Below are 21361 nucleotides of genomic sequence, written 5' to 3'. Positions count from 1 at the left end.
CCTAAGAATGAGACATGTAGACTGCCCCTGAAGACTGTCCCTTGTCAACAGAGAACAAGCAGATCTCGCCTACTTGCTAAATTTAAAGGTTTGGTGGCTCTGAAATGAGCCGTTCACTGAAGACAGCCCCTTGTCAACAGAGAACAAGCAGATCTCGCCTATCTGCTAAATTTAAAGATTTGGTGGCTCTGAAAAGAGCCGTTCACTGAAGACTGCCCTTTGTCAACAAAAAAACAAGCAGCTCTTTTCAGAGACACCAAATCTTTAAATTTAGCAGATAGGCGAGATCTGCTTGTTCTCTGTTGACAAGGGGCAGTCTTCAGTGAACGGCCCTTTTCAGAGCCATCAGTAGACAAGGGGCGGTCTCTTTCTTAGGTACTTTGTCCTGAAGATGTCACAGCTACTCCTGACGAAAGCTTGACAATTCTAAACTTGTGTGACGGCAAACCCGCTAAAAACCCACTAATTGTTATGAATTCCCGTCGTTGAAAGTCTAGCCCACAATTTGATAATGAAAACTTTTTTTTTTTTGGCCAATTTGGCAGGTAATTCTCATGGGGTTAAGTTCCATACAGTATTTGACCTGTACACCCTGATATTAGGGTTAGTACTTATTTTATTGTCAGCATATTTGCAAATGACAAATGTGCTGCGATCAAGCTAAATGAGTCTGATGTCAATCAAAATCAAAATTCAGTCTTTAATTTCATTACATGAGCTATTCTCAGAGCTTTATTTGCTGACAAACCCCATCATAATTAGACTTACCATATACCAGAGATAAGACCATTTTAGTGTTGCTCAGTACAATAAAATACACAGCAAGTTGAATACTATTAACCCCATGAGAACTACCTGCCGATTGGCCAAAAAGAAGTTTTCATTATCAATTGGACCAAACAGCAACATTGTTGTAATTTCACCATGCAAAAAAAATTGAGGTGAGTTATTTGCAAAGCTCCATTCTGATTGGTGATTAAAGTGAAGATATCATGTAATTGACCAATCAGAGGCAATGTTAGATCGGCAGGTAGTTCTCAGGGGGTTAATATTGGCTATATCTCAAAATCAAAATTTCCAACATGCTCAATCGCATCACAAATTTGGAACTGAAAACCAAGATAAAATTTGACAACGAAAATAGAGTTATAATGAAAGTACAAGAGAGGGGCAAGTGTGAGAGAGGGCGGTATACAAGGAGAGAACAGAAGACAGATAGATATTTTGGTGGTCATTTTGAAACCGCCCTCTATAGCGGGAGTTTCCCATATTTCCCCAAGGTTGGACACAAATCTTCTTACTCAGCACCCTCGAAAGTACAAAAGCTCAGTCGAAATGTCCCATAAGTGAACTATTTTATGGCTTGTCATTTAATGATATTTTGGTGGCCATTTTGAAAAAGGTCCTCTAGCCGGAGTTAATTCCCCACATTTCCCTGAGGATGGACCCAAAATTCATGTTCAAAACTTCTTCACCTCGTTAGTCTCATGGGGTCCCATAGCAGAAAGAGAAGACAGGGAAATAGAGTAAGCAGAAAGAAGGTAGAGACAAAGAGACAAAAAAAACCCCATGAGATGGAAAAAGAAAGGCAGAGAGTAGGAACCACAGAGAGCACAGAGTGAGAGAAAGAGAAAGGACATACATCAATGTACCTTGATTTGTCTGACTTCCTATTGCTTGACCCGCAAGCCCCTTTCGACCTGGAAAGGAATGCAAACAAAAAATAAACAAATTAAATTACTATGATGCAGTGGCAAAGATCATGCAATAAACACATCATATACCAGCTGATTATCTAGAAAACCTTGGGATGGCACTGTTCCTATACCTTGTGTTTTTGAGATTCTGATGGGTAATTAGTGCAATTGTTTTGGGGCAGGCCAGCCCCTGTCAACTTTCTTAATATATATTTTTGATGTTTTCCTTTATAAACTGCAATAATATTCTGTTGTATTGTGCTGTTGTTTAAAATGCCTGCGGATGCGGTCGCACCCCAAATTTGAGAAAAGTTTAGGCAACACTGGAGAAAAGTTTTGGCAACACTGGAGAAAAGTTTTGGCAACACTGGAGAAAAGTTTGGGCAAAACTGGAGAAAAGTTTGGGCAACACTGGAGAAAAGTTTGGGCAACACTGGAGAAAAGTTTGGGCAACACTGGAGAAAAGTTTAGGCAACACTGGAGAAAAGTTTAGGCAACACTGGAGAAAAGTTTTGGCAACACTGGAGAAAAGTTTTGGCAACACTGGAGAAAAGTTTGGGCAACACTGGAGAAAAGTTTGGGCAACACTGGAGAAAAGTTTGGGCAACACTCGAGAAAAGTTTAGGCAACACTGGAGACAACAAGAAGTATCATAATATATTTACATACCTCGTCCAAGTTGAAACTTTGTGCTGCCAATTTTATTTTGTATATTTTTGGTAATTGTCATCATGTTATCTATGGAAAAAGCATACATACAGGTTATTTAAACAATAAATGATACAAATTTTTATTGTTTAATATGTATGTTGTCATAGGGGATGGGCAGGTCCAATATTTTGGCGATATCCACTACAATGAAACAATGGTCATGCCTATGCATGGTGCAATATAAATGCGTGTTGAGTTGGAAACTTAATATTTGTGTGCATCTTAATGAAGTGCATGCAGCTATTTTAATTTGAATGCACTTCTGTTTATTTTTGTTAAGACTTTCCCGCTTCAGTATCTTATGTGAAATCCGATACGAGAAGGCACCATTGTTTTATATAATTATAATGCATGGTACACAACCAGCTTACGCTGGACAGATAGTGGCTGTCTTGCTGGGGGGGACTCATATATAAAAGTTGTAAGCATGGGTGTGAATGCACTTCAGAAAAGAACCCTTAACAAGGACAACCATTGTGTCTTCAAAATGACCCTTGGTTTGTTAACCATACCCGTCCCTTAACAAGGACAATGTTACAAGTGGATTAAAACCCAACCCTTTTCTCATAATTTATAACCTCATTAATATACGTAGCAAGTGCGATCCAATCAAAAGATATTGATTGCCTGACCGCTCACTAATTGCGCGGCCATTAATAACTCACAATGACTCCTGACGCGCTACAATGACTTCTGTGTGTGTGTGTGTATACACTAAGCGTTATCGCAACGAACACGCCTACGCAATGCCTCGCACTTCTGTGATTGGTAGCTCTTGTTGTCGGCACAAATGGTAATCGGCCTAGTCGATTTTTTTGTAGGGTAGGTAATAACAATAATTAAAACTGGTTATATTTAACAACGTTTTATGACATAAAATGCCATTTTGATTTGTTCAAAATATCAGATACGATGATAATGAATGTCAATAATAACTTTGCACCATCTATTTTAAGTTCATTGTGTGAAATTGTCAAGTTTCTTTTTGGGCCTCGGAAAAATACCTCTGCCCAAAACAAACTCTCCGATTTCACAAAATGACCTCAAAATAGATGGTGCGCAGTAATTATTGTCTAATTTTTGCCTGCTTTATTGGGCAATATTATCTTATTATGACGATTGCAGGGTAAGAATGTGATTGGATTTAACTACCTTTAGCATGGACACATGGTGTCAAAAAAGACACCCTTATTTGCTATAATCAATGATTTTGATACCCTTAACACGGGCTTGCATTTCAGTAGAAAAATCCACCCTTATTCTATGTTTTTGTTCACATGCATGTTTACAACTTTTTATATGAGTGGCCCCTGGGACATGTTGTAGCTAAATCAGGAAGATTGTTAATACAGCGATTCGCAAACTGTGGGTCACAACCCTTGTGGGAGTCGCTGCCTCTTCCAAAAGGGGTCGCGGGACTTGCGGGAAAAATAATATATCTCTGTGCATTAAAGTGCAGGGTACCCTTGTATTGGTCATGTGACCCCATTTTGACACATTTTAGCATTCAAAATTTTTGCGCACGAAATAGTGGGACGACTCGGAAATTGTACCACCCCATCCATTTGGACATTTTTCCCAGTATACCACTGATCAGATTCGGTAAGTAACAGCATCTCTATTATGCTGTGGGTCGCGCCATATTTTTCTTACAAAAGTTGGGTCACAATAGGTAACCTTTTGACATTTTTCCTATGACCTTTCACCTGCAATATGGCACCTATTGTTTATTTTAGACTAAAGTTTACTGTTTACGCAAAATGGAAAAATCACACAAAATTGGCAATTTTGAAAATGGAAAATGGAAATCTGCAATATGATAAAGTGGTAAAAATAATAATTAAAAAAAATATTGGACCAATAAAAAAAAAGAAAAAATCAATATAGGAATAAAACAAGTGTCGCGTCTATTATTTAAAATGCAATTTTAAAGGATATACAATGTGAATAGTTATTTGCCCATAGACCCATAAAAATATTATTTCTAACATATTAGGGCTGACTTCAGTAAATATGTTACTATAGTTTTCAGCACAGAATTTCAGCAGTCGCCAAATTGGCACAGTTTATGGCGTATACGGAAGTGTGGTTCTGATTGGCTAATTGAATCACGTCATCATCACATCGGCACCTCATTTGCTGGTCAAGCTGTGCAGCAACGCGTGACCTAGTTCTTTTTACGCGATAATCAGACAGGGGAGATGATCACTGCTGAAGTAATTTGCTGAATTGTATAGATACTAAGGTTTGGAAATTGTTTTGTCATTATGTATGCACCGCCACAAGGAAGGACTTTTGTTGTATTGGGCCTCTGTGTTGAAATAAAGTCTATTGAGCAGTCAAGTAAACAACTTTCCACAAAATACTGATCTCTGCATGTCAGGTTTTTTTTTCATAAAAAAAATGTGTTTGAATAAAACTTACTTGAGAAAGCATCCTTATCAGCAGTTGGAAACGTCAATGCTGGTATAGCTGGAAGGGAAAAACCAAACAAGTGATGAGTCCCAGTTCAAAATGCAATATATACCATCTTTGGGCATCAATCCGGGGTGTGGAGGCAGCAGGGAAACATGTTGTTCCAACTTTTGGCAAAATTACACATTTTTTTGTTCTTTTCAGCCAATTTTTGACAATTTATGCCCCCCCACATTTGAAGCCGGATTGTGTTGCCGTAATTAAAAAAAAATCTTATTCTAGAAACACTAAAAAACTATACAAAAACACAAAAAATATCCAGAAAGACATATCTAGAAAAATCAACACCATCCGGTGTGAAGGCAGTCAGCTAGTCACTACTGCCTGATGATGATAACAGGTCGTTACAGAAGGTAAATGGAAAGACTGTTGTGGGTTCGAATCCCCAGTGTCAACGTGTTGGAAGGCTCTTCACCCCTATAAGCCCAATCGCAATTCTAACTTCCAGTTTTTGAGAGCAGTTTTGGGACACTTTGACCTCTGACAAATTGACATAATTGTTATTAATTTTCTTGTTATTGTCATAATGTTGATCATTAAAAATACTAAATAATTAATTCATAAAATACTAATATCGTATAATATTGTTTTAATCATTGTAAAACATTTTAGATTATATTTTGTACATACAAAAACCCAATATTTCTGAATTTTCTGATAGGTCAAAGTGTCCCAAAACTGCAAAAACTGTCCTACAATGCATTGCAAACTTCAAATGCTGATTTGGCATATTGCCTCTCCCCACCCAGGTGTACACGTTAAGTGGGTCCCAGCTCATCCCCTTTACCGTTTTTATGGGTTATGTTTTTTTTTAAATAGTAAAACAAGCTAAAATTGCAGACTCATGATTATTCATCCATTTATTTTTAATTGTGTCTTTAGCACACTCTTTTCTTGTATTGTTTTTCTGATAATAACTAATAATAAATAGGATGGCTTTCACATACTAATGCGCAGAGGGGTGTCATAGGGGCACATGCCCCTCCCCCAATCAATTTAAAAATTTAGAAAATCACATAGGAAAATTTCGGAAAAACAACTTGTTCCCCCAAATCAGGTTCGGTGCCCCCTCCCCCCAATAAGATGACTCAAGCTACACGACTGCTAATGCACATGAGTTTATTAACCCTAACACCCCAAAAATTTTACAAAAGTCATATATACACACAGAATCACTGGCTGGGCCAGCGAAACCCCAGTAGCTAAGGAGACAAGTAGATGGGCTATTTGCAGGGAGGAGATAAGTTTATGACCACTTATAGGTTCAAATACCAGCCTAATCATGAATCTCACATGGCCGAGTGGTGAAGGCATGGGTCTCATAAATTCAAGGTCCTGGGTTTGATTCCCAGCTGGGATCACTTTTGCTACTTGTCTCCTTTATTATTTGTGATGGTGAACCTGGTGAAAAATGATGCTTATTAGACAGACATACAGTTGAAAAAAGACAAACAGCAAGACAGACATTTAATCCCCTGAGCACTACCTGCCGATCTAACAATCCTTCTGATTGGTCAATTACATGATATCTTCACTTTAATCACCAATCAGAATGGAGCTTTCCTAATAATTCACCCTAATTTTTTTGCATGGTGAAATTATTCTAACAATGTGGCTGATTGGGCCAATTGATACTGAAAACTTCTTTTTGACCAATCGGCAGGTAGTTCTCATGGTAAATACAGAGCATACCTCCTCCACCTGGTTGAGACAGACTTGTCATTTGTGCTGAAATTAGATATGCAATCAAAAAAATTGTTGAAAGAAAATTAAAATTTTCATAATGAAGGAAATTAAAAAAAAAGAAGCAAATATTCTGTCTTACAAACAGTGAAATCCATTTGCCTTGATGAAGCTTCTATCATTTATGATCAGCTCATATTAGGTGAGAATTTTTCGTTTTTTTAAAGTCCTTGCGTAAATTCACAAAAGAATCAAAACAAATGTTGAAAGAAAATATGTAATTCTTTTCATATATGAAGGTAATAAATACACAACTATACTCTGTCTTACAAGTACAACAAAATCCGTTTGCCTTGGTGAAGCTTTTTATCAAGGTGAATGACATGACAAAAGTTGCATATTTTCTTATATCGATCACATTTTGGAATGTTTGTTTTTCAGTTGTCACCAAGACCCAGTCCGCATTTTTTGTCATTGTGTTGTAATTACCAGATTATGACACGATTATGATAAATGTATGATGAGAGCATAATCAGCACCTCGTCAATGTGTCATAATAAATTCTGGTTATACACAAGCTACGGCAATTATGAAGTCCATTGAGTAAACATGAATAAAATGACTAAATGTGTGTACACAGGTAATTTGCATTGGCAATTATGACAACATCATGCTATAATACCGGCCCAATAATGGAAATTTTCATCATTTGCCAATGATGACACGATTGTTGTATGCCGACGACATTGGGCGGATACACAAGACTAATATCATAATACGATTATGATACAATTGTAATAGACAGGAAAAAACACATTTATGTGGACCGGGTCTAATGCCGGTTTCATACTTTCCTGCCGCTTGCCGCTTTGAAGATGATTTTGCTTCACTGTGCAGTCCCACCAGGAATGCTAACAGTGACCAGCAGCAAGTCGATATATCGATCACTCCACCGCTTCGCCCAAGCGGCAGTATCGCTGGGAGTTGAGTTCAAGTCAACTTGGAGTGCAGGTGCAGCTCTGATGTATTAGAACAAAATACGCTTTTGGAGTGGTACTGAGCGGCAACAGCAGCTTTCAGATGCCGCTGCTGCTCAGTGGTGTGCTGCTCCGCTTGCACGGCATAAAGCGTCACGCCACTCAGCGGCAAGCGGCAGAAAGTATGAAACCAGCATAACACAAAAATGCTTAGTCGATATATGATTGAAGGATGGAGTCTAGCTCTGGAACTTACCTCCCATTGTGAATCTTGCAGCACCGAATTTGCCCTTCGCTTTTTGTCCCAAATTCATCTTTCCTCCTTGATTAGCTGCCTTATCTAATTAATGAAAGATATTTCAAACTCATTATACCAAATGTTGTTGGTATTCATGATATTGTTTATATGTGACCCCTCGGCACAACTGAGCCCTGAAGTCGCCAATCATCATTTTTGAGATATTCAACCAAAATATTCTGCTTGAAATTAGCTTTAAAATGATGTATATCATGTCTATAGTACTTGACATTTAAGTAGTGAAAAATCAATAAAACAGTCAATAAATCCTTTGTTTCCTATTGTTTATTGTTAAGTTTGATGGAGCATATCTCAATAGTGGCACTGGCGACATCCGGGCTCAGTTGTGCCGAGGGGTCACATATAGCATGTCAATAAGGCCTAAAAAAATTGTTTGATTGGCGTAAGGCCAATGAAAGTCAATTCTTTGTTTCCCGTTACACAATATTTCATGACTGTGTAGGTGACCATTTCATTTTTCATTATTCATTATTTCATAACATTTCATTATTGCATCTGTTACAGGTGTAAAACAATAACTACCCATGTATACATGTGATAAATCACAGTTTGTAGTTTACAGATGTAGTTTACAACCACATGAAGGTGATTGTACAACTATTATCAAAACTTTCACAATATTTTTTACGGGATGAGATCAGAGCAGATCAAAAAGTGCGGGACAGAGAAGTGAGTAGGTATTCATTATTAATTCATTATTAACCATATACCATGCTCCTACTGCAAAGAAAATCCCTGAAAATCAACAAAAAGAGATTTATGATATATTTAAAACCACAATTATTTATTGGTATGTTAAAGTTTGTTAGAAATCAATGTTTTATTCAAAATAATGAAATATTTGGCCAGCAATTGGTTTTGTGCGGAGTAGGGTAACGGGAAACAAGGAATCAACTTTCATTAGCCTAACATAAATTTCTTTTTTATTATTATTTTTTTACACACACATTTATAAGCTGTAAATTGCATATGATATATAGGCCATGGAACTTTCTTCTTTTTTTTTTAAATTTTAATTATTTTGTTTTAATTATGGAAATATTTTTTACAAAAGGAAAAAAAAGTCTAGGGTTGGGCCTATTTTTAGGGTCGGTTGGGTTACGCCGATCAAACAATTTTTTTTCAGACCTAAGTTTTATTTGTAAGGGACGTTTTGTAGATTTGGTATGTGTTGCTTGCATTTTCGTTCTTTAGACCACATGGCCTACTTTAATGACTTCATGACATGCACTTCGTGACTTGCACTGTGCTGTGTGTCAACTCTAATGTTTGTCAACCCTATAAAGCAAGTGTTTCCCCTGAAGTGGGGCAGTAGTGGCCATGAACAACACCTCCAAACAAATCCAGCAGCGTAACCAAGAGGGGAGGGGACAGAGTGCCCCCTGACACACAATGAAAGAGAAAAGTGGCCCCCTAAAAAAAAATTGTGAAGGCAAAAGGAAAGAAAAGAGCAAAGGAGCCCATTTCCCACCAAAAGTTACCCCCCCCCACCATGGGCCAAAATAGTGTAAAATGCCAATGTGCGCACACTGTCCTAATAAAGCCTTTTTTGGAAGCTCAGAGACTTTACATGTACAGTCTCTCTAAAAAAAACCAGGATATGTATATATCCTATCAAAAATACAGAGTAAAAATGATGCAACCGGGAATATTTTTTTGTTCCTTGACCCCAAATTCTTATTTTGCCCCTTCTAACCAAGAAAGCTGTCTACACCCCTGAACAAACCACTCCTGCACATTATTTATATTTAATAACAATTTTTTTCCACTTACCTTTACCAAATTGGGCACCAACACCACCTCTAAAACCTTTAAGAACAAAGGAAAACAAAAGCTTTAATTTGTTTGTATACTTTTAGAATCTACGTTCCAAATATGGTTATAGGTTACACCTATTTTATCACAAATATAAACTGAGCTCAAAAAGAAACTTATAATTTTTCACAAGGTCATATCTTGAAATCCTGTCCATCAAATTGAACCAAAATTTTGCACAGGTTTACTTCAATACTCTACTCTTGACACATGTCAGTAACCAAGCAGTTATCCAACTGACACAACAGCAAAATGCACTGACATGGAACAGCTTCCTGGACCACATTCACAGCCCAGCCCTGTTTCATGAAAAAAGTGTATGAAAAGCAGAAAGCAGCACCGTTTTATCATCTGTGCAAGGATCTTGTGTGCATTCTCACAGATTTTTTTGTGCTGTGTGTCAAATGTTGGGCTGTGAAAGTGGAGGAAGTCCAGGAAGCTGTCCCATGACAGTGTATTTTGCTGTTGTGTCAGTTGGACAACTGCTTGGTTACTAACATGTGTTTTGAGTAGAGTATTAAAGTAATCATGTGTGTAATTTTGGTTCATTTTGATTGACAGTATTTTAAGATATGACCTTGTGATTCTAAGTTGTAAAAATATAAGTTTCAAATATAAGTTTCTTTTTGAGCTCAGTTTATATTGTTGTTGGCAGGGTTGTCACCAGGACCAAAAAAGTACTGGTTAAAATATAATTATATTGAAGGCGAAGCATAGCGAGCGAAGCTCTCGCGCCTGGCACTATCTTTTAGTGAACGCTTGAGATCGGGAAAAAGGCTTTGAGGGTACCACCCCCCTAAAAAAAGAAGATTTTTCCCGCAACTTTTGACAACCCCTGTCCCATAGAAACCAATGGTTAAGAAAAAAAATGGGTGACTTTTCAACATTGGCTCCCGCGACTTCCGATAGTTTCCTGTCCCATAGAAGCCAATGGTAAAGAGAAAAATTGGGTGACTTTTCGATTATTTGACCCCGGTATTTGACCCGCGATTCGGGCTGAAATGTTTTGGCACCTCATTGCAGAATTTGTACCTGTCGATAGGTTGTAAGAGGGGATAGTCTTCTGCTTGATAAATCAATATAACCTGCCAGGAGTGAACGAGGCCATAATATAAAAAGGTTTTGATACTCCACAACGCAATATAGGTAACAAACTTAACCAATGAATTAAGAAAAATATAGGCCTAACAAGTATAGGCTATTTTGGGACTTTTTTCTGTTGTTGTTTTTGTGCCTGTTTGTATGTCCACTCATAAAATTTGCGTAAATAGAACCCTCGTAAAACAGCAGCGCATATAATAATTGACATTTGTAGGAACAGGATAAGTCTAGAAATTTCTCATTAAGTAATTATTTCATATGATAAATTAAGGGGGAAGAAACCAGCAATTTTGGAAAAAATGTAAAGCAGCATGCATTTCCCAGTTGCTGTAGTCCATCTGCTTGAGCATGGATTTTTTCATGTGTCCTGTTCCAAATATAGAATAGAAAAGGTGGTTCTCGCACCACAAGTGCAATGAACTTTGGCAACAGAAGTGTTGTTGGCAGTATGAAAAACTGCAGTCATAATTGGCTCAATTGGGCGACTTTGAAGATTTTCCCCGCGACTTATGACAATTTTCTGTCCCATAGAAAGCAATGGTTAAGAAAGAAATTGGGTGACTTTTCAACATTGGCTCCCGCAACTTATGATAGTTTCCTGCCCCATAGAAACCAATGGTAAAGAGAAAAATTGAGCGACTTTTCGATTACTTGACCCGCAATTCGGGCTGAAATTTTTTGGCAACCCTGAACACAGTGGACCAGATGAGGCCGTAAGTGGTGAAAGTGTAAGTAGTGAGTACTCATTGGATTAGGCTATTCAATTTGAAATCCACACACCCCCTATGGAAGACATGACCTTAAAGCCATAATGTGTGATTTGCTTCACAGTGACGCCTTCAATTTTCCTCGGATTTCTACTTTTTGCATAATTATAATGCCCAGTGGTGTACTAAAATACCGCGTAAAAGACTAAGCCTGAAGTGCTTTAATAACAGTAAAATTCAACTTTTTATATAAAAACCGGGTCGACCGGTTTTATTCAGAGTACATCGATCGACTGCTTGCTAATATCTCCTGTGAATGACAGCTTATATGTACACACAACGAGCGTGATACTCCGTGCAGTATTACATCTTATGATCGGCGAGCGTACGTAGTACATGCATTGTAGGCGCCGAATGAAATCACAATTTTCTTTGTTATACCTCATTTGTGCCTGGACACCTCGAATAAGCAGTAAAGCCCCCCTCTGGTCATTTTTACTTTTTTACATATTAGCAGAGAGCATGTTTTAGGGATTAAAATGACACCTCAATGAACTTCATATGACAATCAGAAGCAAAGTTATGGCTTGTTATAGGTTGTCATGAATCAAAACGCGAAACCGAGAAAAACGCGTTCAAAGTTAGGGAAGCATAATGACCATTCATCAGATGGACCTCAGAAAATGTAGATTATTTCATATTTCCACTTATTTCTTTAAAATAAAACTTTGTATGTGTTTAGAAGAAAGCTTAAACATTTCAAATCTGCAAAAATCTCAACTTCGCCAAAATACGAGATTTGCATATATTTTCACCTGTAGCTCGAAATGAAGTTTGCCGAGTTTACGGCTCATTTGCCGCGTCCAGCCACATTTGTTTGGCTCAAAATTTAAAGGGGATAATGTTATCAGTGAAAACAAACATTTAAATAGGAATCTATTCTTTATGCAAATCACATATTATTGCTTTAATCACCCTCACACAAGGTGTAGGTTTTATATAGTGTCACCCATTCAGATAAGCACAAAACTCACACTCCTTTTGTGGAAGATTAAGGTTGTGTCTTCCATAGGGGTGCATGATTTCAACTGGAATAGCTCATTTCTAGAGCAAAAATGTTTGAATTATTAGCTGTACAATAATACAAATGTATTTCATTTTATAGCAAAGAAAGTTAATGCTCTGCGTGCTATGCGCTTCAACTGAAAAAGTTGAAGTTTTGAAATATTTTCTCAAAATATCAAGAGCTATCTTAAGAACTACTGAACAAATACTAGGCTTGTATGTATTCAATTTAATGCATTTTTCATGCTGATTCCAAATATGGTCATGAAAATTTACATTTCTGAAATTTTTGAATTTTTAACAGTTTTTTGAAACATGTCGTCTGCAGTCGACACCTGCGTGAAAAAGAGTTAAACAGGAAGACAATTAATTGTCAGTCTCTTTCATACCAACCTTGTTGTTTTTGTCCTTACGTCTTGTTGGCTTTGTTGATTGTTGATTGACAAATGCCATTCCTGCAAAGTAAACCAGAAAGTCTTGATTATTATAATTCCATTTAGTGTTTCTGAGTAGACACCATGATATGACTGAAATTCATCAAAATTCCAATGGGGAGAAGGGGAGGAAATCTGTAGAAATTGGTAGTACATAGTGACACGGTCTGGTCCATGGGGGCAAAGGTGGCAAATTTGAAATAGAGATAAAGGTAAAAATATGGAGGAAAAAGAAACAATAAAATGCATCACCATGGAGGTATATGGAGGTATAAAAATTATACACCTCCATGATACGAGGGGCGGTCAAAAAGTTCGTAGAACTCGGTATGCTACTTTGTCGCACGGTATTGAGTTCGGTCTCATTTGAAAGCTTGTTTCTTCAAAACATTACGGCAAAGATATTAGATTTTTGCATCACTGTATATGGGCAGGACACTCTTCAGAGGAAGCCTGCCTCCATGAATTCACAGGTACTAGCAGAATTGAATACGGGGTCATCATGGAAATTCCTCCGGACGGTGGTGAAAACTCATATAAAATTTAACAATGTACAGTTGCTGTAAATGGTGATGAAGTCCTTGCTATTCAACAGCAACGAAATGGTTCTTAGAGTTCAAGAATGGAATGAGCGTCCTTGAAGATCATCATAGGTCCAAAAGACTTGCTGACGTCACCATTGATGATATACGGGCTGGTACAGTGACATTGGTAATAAATAAAGAACCAAACAAGAAAGATGAGATAGCCACAAACTATAAAAACTCTGATGAAAGTGTTTAGAATAAAATAAATTAACATTTGGGTATTCCAGGGTGTCTTCTAGACGGAGGTCCGTGAATCTTCATGCAAAAAACTTATACCAGTTGACTTAATCGGGTCCGCACCTGCTATACACCTAGAATGAGGACCGACACAAGTTTCATATGTATTTAGCTAAAGGTGATACGACATACATTAATCACTAGAATTATGAGTCCATTCAGTGGAAGTACCTGGATCTCCCACCCCTAAGAAGATCATCACTCGGTCACAGAGGTCAAGGTCTTCATCGCAGCTTTCTGAGATTCAGGGAGAGTCTTGATGACAGATCATTCGCCAAATGAACGTATAAAAATAGGCACATATCATACAATTTTGATAGCAAAATTGAGGCAAGCCATCAAGTGAAGAAGGTTGATTGTAGGAATGGGTCTGTTCTCGGATCGTGTCCTGTGCATTATTCTCAGTTTGTCAGGCTGTCATTCACGACAGAGAGGTCAGATGACTAAAACAACCATATTGTGGTCTAGGCATGGCACCCAGTTAACGAAACATATTTTAGAATTGTAAGTCCAACCTTCATAATATCAGGTTGGATGGTGATCAATACTGGTGAGCCTTCACTGAAGAATGGCTCATGGAGCAATCGGAAGACTTCCATTTAGATGACATAGAATGTTTCAAGAAAAATTGAGATGGTTGCATTAAGGTATGCAATGACCATGTTCAAAAGTGAGATAGAAATAATTTGGCTAGTACTCTTTCAAGTACCTTGTTCTACGAACTTATTGACCGCCCCTCGTATCACAATACTTCATAACATTCGAACCAAGTAAGCTTGACATTAGCTCTTTTCAGTACATGTATATGATAACCTAATGTTTATAATTATAGTAACTCAATTTTCAAAAATGCCTCCTGTGGCCCCCATAGAGCAGATTGTATAAGTTGCCAGTATGGGTCGCATTTTCACCCCTATAACAATGGGTCATTGTTTTGACGATACTATGTGCATGGGTAGTTTTTGTCAACTTGAATATTATACAAACTAGCGGTCACCAGTGCTTCGCGGTCACAATCTTTAAGGTCAGATGTTCTATTTAATGCGATTAGTTTCGTTAGTGAGATTATCATTTAGAAATACAATAGCGAGGTGCATTGTTTGTAAAGTACACATCATGTAGCAAAAAGATACAATCACAGTCTTCATATAGGTGTAGATGACACTACTCAGAAAAAGATGAAAAGATGAAATTACTCATGAAAAGTTGAGAGGAAAGTCCTCAACAGCCCCTCAAGAATAATTCAATATAATCATTGTCATCATGTAATTGATAGGCATAAACAGTGACCACTCACTCCATGCAGTACGACCAATATCATTGTCATTTTGTAAATGAGAGAATGGCCACTATGATACTCAAACTCATGGGTCCCGGGATTGGGTCACATACATTGGGCTATTCCATTTAAAATCCACACTACCCCTGTGGAAGATTTTGGAAATATGTTTCACAGAGGGAGTATGAATTTCATATGGAATTAGCACATTAGGCAGCTCCATTTGAATTTCATACACTCTCTGAGAAAGATTCAACATGAATCTTCCACAGAGGGAGAGTGAGTTTCAAATGGAGCAGCCTAATGTGCTAATTCCATTTCAAATTCATACTCCCTCTGTGAAACATATTTTCAAAATCTTCCACAGGGGTAGTGTGGATTTAAGATGGAATAGCCCATTGTATAATGTTCAAGGTGTGTACCTGGTCAATATTTTGTAGCCATTGGTTAATTTATACTTTTTCAAATTGTTTCCGCCCCTTTTTCTTTACTAATTCTTTTTGCCACCCCTTCTTCTTCCGCCGCCCCTCTTTTCGCCACCCCTTCTTCTTCCGCCACCCCTTTGTTTTGGCCGCCCTGCTTTTTTACCCGGGGCTCGCACCCCAAAGCCCCCCCCCCCCAAATACGCGCATGGACAGACACCCCGACAGACAGAAATATAATAATATTAAAATACAGAACATACCTCGTTGAGGCTCACTTGCTTGTTCTGAAACTAAAATACAATAAAAATATTGTTGAAAGAATCATATATATAATGAGGTCATTCAAAAAGTAGCTACTCTCTGTCTAAACACAAACTGCAAAATGCTCTTTCCCTTGGTGAATCTTTCTATCAATTTAACTGCATCTATATGGTCTATCCTGCAAGACTACTCCCCGCTGCAGAAAAATACAGCACTATTTTGTTTTGGATTATTTTTATTTATACTTTCTTTAAGCAGGGTAATCCCATCAATGAAAACACTGATCTTCCTGGGGGCCCTGCAAGAGCCGTACATTTACAAATTAAAATACAACTTAAATAATATTTATAGTATTACATGGGGAAAAATATACATAGTTGAATATGAAATAATTATGAGTACATTATGAATTAAATTATCTTGATTGAGGTGCACAATGTAGCATTCTTAAGCATGGAGAGACTCATTGTATTATAGTTACTATGAATGTTAGATGGAAGATCATTCCATATTTTAACAGCTCTAACATTAAAAGTACGTTTACCAGAGTTAGAGTTCCATTTTGGTTGATAAAGCATATTTGAAATTTGGCCTCTAGTTGCAACATTATGTACAGAATGTGTAAATGTAAGGTTAGATGATAAGTAGGAAGGTGCTTGATCTTTAATACATTTTAAAACAATAACTAACAAATGATTGTACCACCTTTTGTCAAGCTTAATCCAATTTAACTTATCCATCATTTCATCTGTTGGTGTTCTAATATCAGCTGACAAAATAATTCTTGCAAGTCTGTTCTGGAGGATTTGGAGAGAGTTTGCAAGTTCTCCAGAACAATTTGACCATACAGGGCTGCAATAATCAAAATGGGGTAGTGCGACTGAGAGCATTTGCCAGCATGGTCAGAGTTGACTCTGGAAGGTAATACTTAATACGATTTATGACACCACAAAAAATTATTATCCTGTTTTGCCAAATGAAACATAGCTAAATCCTAATCCTTTAGTTTTAACTGGCATTAAAAGTCAAATCTTATTATTTTTACATTTTGAGGGAAAACTGTCCAAAAACATGCACTTTGCATGTTTTCTTAGAATTATAGTCACAAAATTGTAAGACTTGACACAAGTCTAAGAATTCAAAATCTAGAGTATAGGGTAAGAGTTAGCTCATCATTTTAATATAATATGTTATTTTTGCTAATTGGTTATGAAAAAGATTGCAAAATGTGTTTTTCTAAAATTAGAATGCATAACTTGAAATTAGTCTTTGTTCAAGTCTTTGGGCTTAATTGTCACAGAATACGAAAAAGGTAAAAAAACACCCTAAGAATGCATGTTTTTGGCCCCTTATTTATGGTCGATATTCATTTGTAAAACATTTTTGCAAATTTTACAGACTTAAGTGAGCCGCAGAGAGCCACACAACAAAACAACAATTTACTAAGTAAGTTTTAGTCAACACAACAATATTTTAAAAGAAGTCAACTACACTAAGCCAAAAAGAAACTTATAATTTTTCACAAGGTCATATCTTAAAATCCTCTCCATAAAATTAACAAAAACTGCACACAGGATTACTTCAATACTCTACTCTAAACTATGGTCAGTAACCAAACAATTGTCCAACTGACACAACAGCAAAATGCACTGACATGCAACACCTTCCTGGACCACATTCACAGCGCAACAGATTTCTTTGGCTGGGTTCCAATTATTCGCCTGTACATGAACAAAAATTACACACAGGATTACTTCAATGCTCTACTCTAAACACATGTCAGTAACCAAGCAGTTGTCCAACTGACACAACAGTAAAATGCACTGACACGGAACAGCTTCCGGGATCACATTCACAGGCGAATAATTGGAACCCAGCCAAAGAAATCTGTTGCGCTGTGAATGTGGTCCAGGAAGGTGTTGCATGTCAGTGCATTTTTCTGTTGTGTCAGTTGGACAACTGCATAGTTAGTGGTATGTGTTTAGAGTAAAGTATTGACGCAATCCTGTGTGTAATTTTGGTTAATTTTGATAGACAGGATTTTAAGATATGACCTTGTGAAAAATTATAAGTTTCTTTTTTGGCTTAGTGTAGTATGAACTTTTCTTTGCAACTGTAATGACTATAACAACTAATTGGAGGTCAAAATGCTTGAGATAACTTCCGGGATAACTTTGTATTAAGGCTGAACTCAAATGACTTTTGTCCACAGACCTGATATGCGAAAATTTGAATTTTCAGAGCTTAAGAGTATGCGGCTGGTTTTAATTTTGACATACATGTTTAGGATATACAAGGTGAACATAACTGGTACCTTAAAGCCATATTATAACATTTTCATACAAAATAGATTAGCATTTCTTTGCTATAAAATGTTAGTTTTTACTGTCCCCTTTTATTCTTAAGCCGAACAACTACGGCAAAGTAAAGAAAATTGGAATTTACTACCAGCGCATATGTCACCAATACGTACCACTCCTTCGGTCATGTTATGGTACGACCCTTTGTTGTGTAGATCACGGTGGCCGCCGTCGCATTCATGAACATCGTGTATGCGTTCAACTAATAATTCCATCGTAATAATAAAACGCCGGTACCATTGTTTTATTCAAAATCTCCGATTTTGACAAAACTACAGCACCTAGAGTTTTGTTTTTTGCAGGGTATATTGGTTTAATAAAGTATAATATAATCGTGTAAAAAATGAATTTTAAAAAATCAGTGAGGGCGTCTTTCTCAGCAAATGTTATGGCTTTAATTATTTTGCTGTCTGTATTAGGCAAAAAAAAAATTGTTTGTTTGTCCTCCACAGCTTTGAAAGAGGAAGTCTTGGTAGGCGGATTTTTTTTTTTTTAATTTTTTTTTTTCGGATTTGCGTATTTCTGGACCTTGATAGAGCTAAATGCTACAATCATGCATGGTGACTTAAAAAAAAAAACATTTTGTTTCTTTAATATGCAGTTAAAGTTATAATTTGTGTTCATGTCATAGTCTTTTAATGATCTGGTGGACTTTTTTTTAATTTTCAACCATGAAAGAGGTCCAGAGATACTCCAAATCTGGAAAAAAAATTGAATTTTACTTATTTTTATTTAAAAAAAAAAAAATAGAAAAAAAAAAAATATTGGTCAGGCCTTCATCTGAGGAGCGGGCGGTGGAGGACAAACAAACAACTTTTTTTTTTGGCCTTATGTATGTTGCAAGTGTCCTCATATTCTACTTACCTGACGGGCCCAGTGCACTCATTATTGCTGAAGAACAAGAAAAAAGAAAACGTCACAATACAAAGCATACCATCATATTTTGTCGGCAGAATGCAACACTATCGTTAGAGCAGTAGAATGTAATAGCTGCCTTTTGTAAAACACCTATTGTTTGCAGCACAATCCTCTCATCACGCTCATTGTAAAGTGTTGATGTTTTGTATATTTTTCTGATGGCCACTATTAAGCTAACCCCAAGATATTACCTTTACATGTTGGGTGATTTTTCTAGTGTTATTGGTTAAAAGTAAGTACATTTATTGAAATGTTGCAAATGGCAGCTATTGCATTCTACTGCACTTACGATAGTGTTGCACTCTGCCGAAGATTTATTTCCCACATAATCTCTAATAAATGTCACAAAGAAATTTTTTAGAGAACTAAGTAAGTATAATAATTAAGTATAATAATTTTCAAGAAATTATTGTTTCTAAAATGCAGCGTATGATATATTAAAGCTATTAATTTCAATCAAAACAATATCTATAATAAATTACTGTAACTGGTGAATGTCTTATTAAGACATTAATTCAACATTGCTCTGTTTTCCTTCAAGCATAATGAATTTGGCTAAATCCAATGTTAAAGGTAGGACATGTGTAACTATTACAAATACGGTTTTTTTTGACACAAGAGACAAGAGGCAGACACTGTTAACAAAAACGTTATTTGGAGTTTGAACAACTATATTAATGATAAAGGCGGCTGTACAAACATGTATATTTGTAAGAGCAATCTATTGCAATGTTTTTGAGAAGGGTATTGGCCTTTCATATCTTTCGTTAAAAAACCCCCTCGTTTAGAGGCATATATGCTTCTAGATGGAATTCTACGGTATGCCAAAAAATCAGGTTTGAAAAAAAATTAACTAAATTCATTTTAAAAGATCGCACATTAAGGTAAATACATTTAAAAAAATACTCACATAGTCTCTTGGAAATGAACCTGTTTCTTGCATTCAAAGAATTCTTATCAAGTGTGATTTTTGAATCTAAAATGAAATAAAATATTGTAATAAGTTAAAATAATTCATTGGTTGCTGTGTTTAGACTGTAGGCTGGCTGGATGGTAGACTAACCATACATCTAGCCCATATAACTCAACTCCCCCACTTCATTTCACCTGAGTTTCCTTGCCAAGATTCTAGTATCAGACCAATCGCTTTCACAAGATTTTTATAAAACTTTATAAGTGCTATGTGTCACTTCTGTATAATTCTCATAACTTGTATTATGCATACAAATTTATAGCGATACACATTTTTGTTGTATTTTAGATACCGTATTCATTCCAATAAGGGCCCATACCCCAATAAGCACCCACCCAGGGTATTTTCAATTTGCTAAAGGGTACCACTGAAGTGACTAATAGACGCTGATACAGTGAAATAGCTTGAGGATTTGAAGTCCTGTGTAAACTTGCAATACATTTACTGCATTAAAAGCTACTAGAACGTCTCAGGACCGTAATGTAACGTAGGTAAATTTTTCTCTAATAAACAGCCTTTAAGAAAAAATTAGGTAAACCAGGTAAAAAAATAAGCGCCCACCCAAAATGACTTTGTAAAGTGCCCAGGGCGTTTATTGTAATGAATATGGTAGTTTGTATTTTTAGATAGTCATATCTCATATCTAGATACATGTAGAAAAGCTACATCTCTGCACATTGATATGAGCTAAAAAAAAATTGTTTTCTTCAAGTTCCTTCACAAGTCCCGGAAGTTAAAATTAGAGAATAAAGGTATTGTTTTTAGCCGCTGGAGTGCATCTATCGTCTCATATAACACGGGCGACATCATTATTTTAAGTAAAACAACGAGGTGAAGCCGAGTTGTTTTACGCCAAAAACAATGATGTCGCCCGTGTTATATGAGACGATAGATGCACGATAGCTGCTAAAAACAATACCTTTATTCTCATTCTTAAACACTTCAATTCAAATAAAAATATTATACAAGTTTTAATCAAATTAAATCCTACATTTTGCAAGGAATTACCTAGGGCTTAAAATCGATCAGTCCCGTTGTTGCTGTGCGCCTCCGATTGGTCCAAATAAGCGTCACGCATATCGCGTCGGCCTTTGCGTGCTGACCGTGTGATATTGTGTCACATCACACGGGTAAAGCTGGGTAAGAACCAATAAGATGGCAGGAGCGTTCTCAAGTGTTTAAGAATATAACTGAATTCATTGAATGAAACATCACACTTACCAGCACTGCCTGGTACTTTCACTTGCTCAACTTTGTTTGCAGAATATTTTAGTCCTGTAATTCAAAGATAAAAAAATCATGATAAAGCATCAAAAAAGAAAAAAGATTAGATTGCT

At 36.7% G+C, this 21361-nt stretch overlaps 1 protein-coding gene across 1 annotated transcript in view; it reads right to left on the bottom strand.

Moving 5' to 3' along the window:
* Positions 1-2408: 2408 nt before the first annotated feature.
* LOC140140466 (uncharacterized) overlaps positions 2409-21361 on the bottom strand; it is a 115160-nt gene continuing 96207 nt past the window's right edge. The window contains exons 34-43 of the mRNA XM_072162225.1: positions 21246-21299; positions 19962-20027; positions 18998-19024; positions 15773-15802; positions 12944-13005; positions 9636-9671; positions 7800-7883; positions 6576-6611; positions 4833-4880; positions 2409-2435 (exon numbers count right to left, since the gene is read on the bottom strand). Of these exons, the coding sequence (XP_072018326.1) occupies positions 7854-7883; positions 9636-9671; positions 12944-13005; positions 15773-15802; positions 18998-19024; positions 19962-20027; positions 21246-21299 (305 nt within the window). The 3' untranslated portion in view covers positions 2409-2435; positions 4833-4880; positions 6576-6611; positions 7800-7853. The remainder of the gene's footprint in view (positions 2436-4832; positions 4881-6575; positions 6612-7799; positions 7884-9635; positions 9672-12943; positions 13006-15772; positions 15803-18997; positions 19025-19961; positions 20028-21245; positions 21300-21361) is intronic.

This window comes from Amphiura filiformis, chromosome 19 (assembly GCF_039555335.1).
Source record: "Amphiura filiformis chromosome 19, Afil_fr2py, whole genome shotgun sequence".
Taxonomy (NCBI): Eukaryota; Metazoa; Echinodermata; class Ophiuroidea; order Amphilepidida; family Amphiuridae; genus Amphiura; species Amphiura filiformis.
The sequence above is the reverse complement of the archived record's forward strand: the minus strand, read 5'-3'. Positions and strand labels throughout refer to the sequence as shown.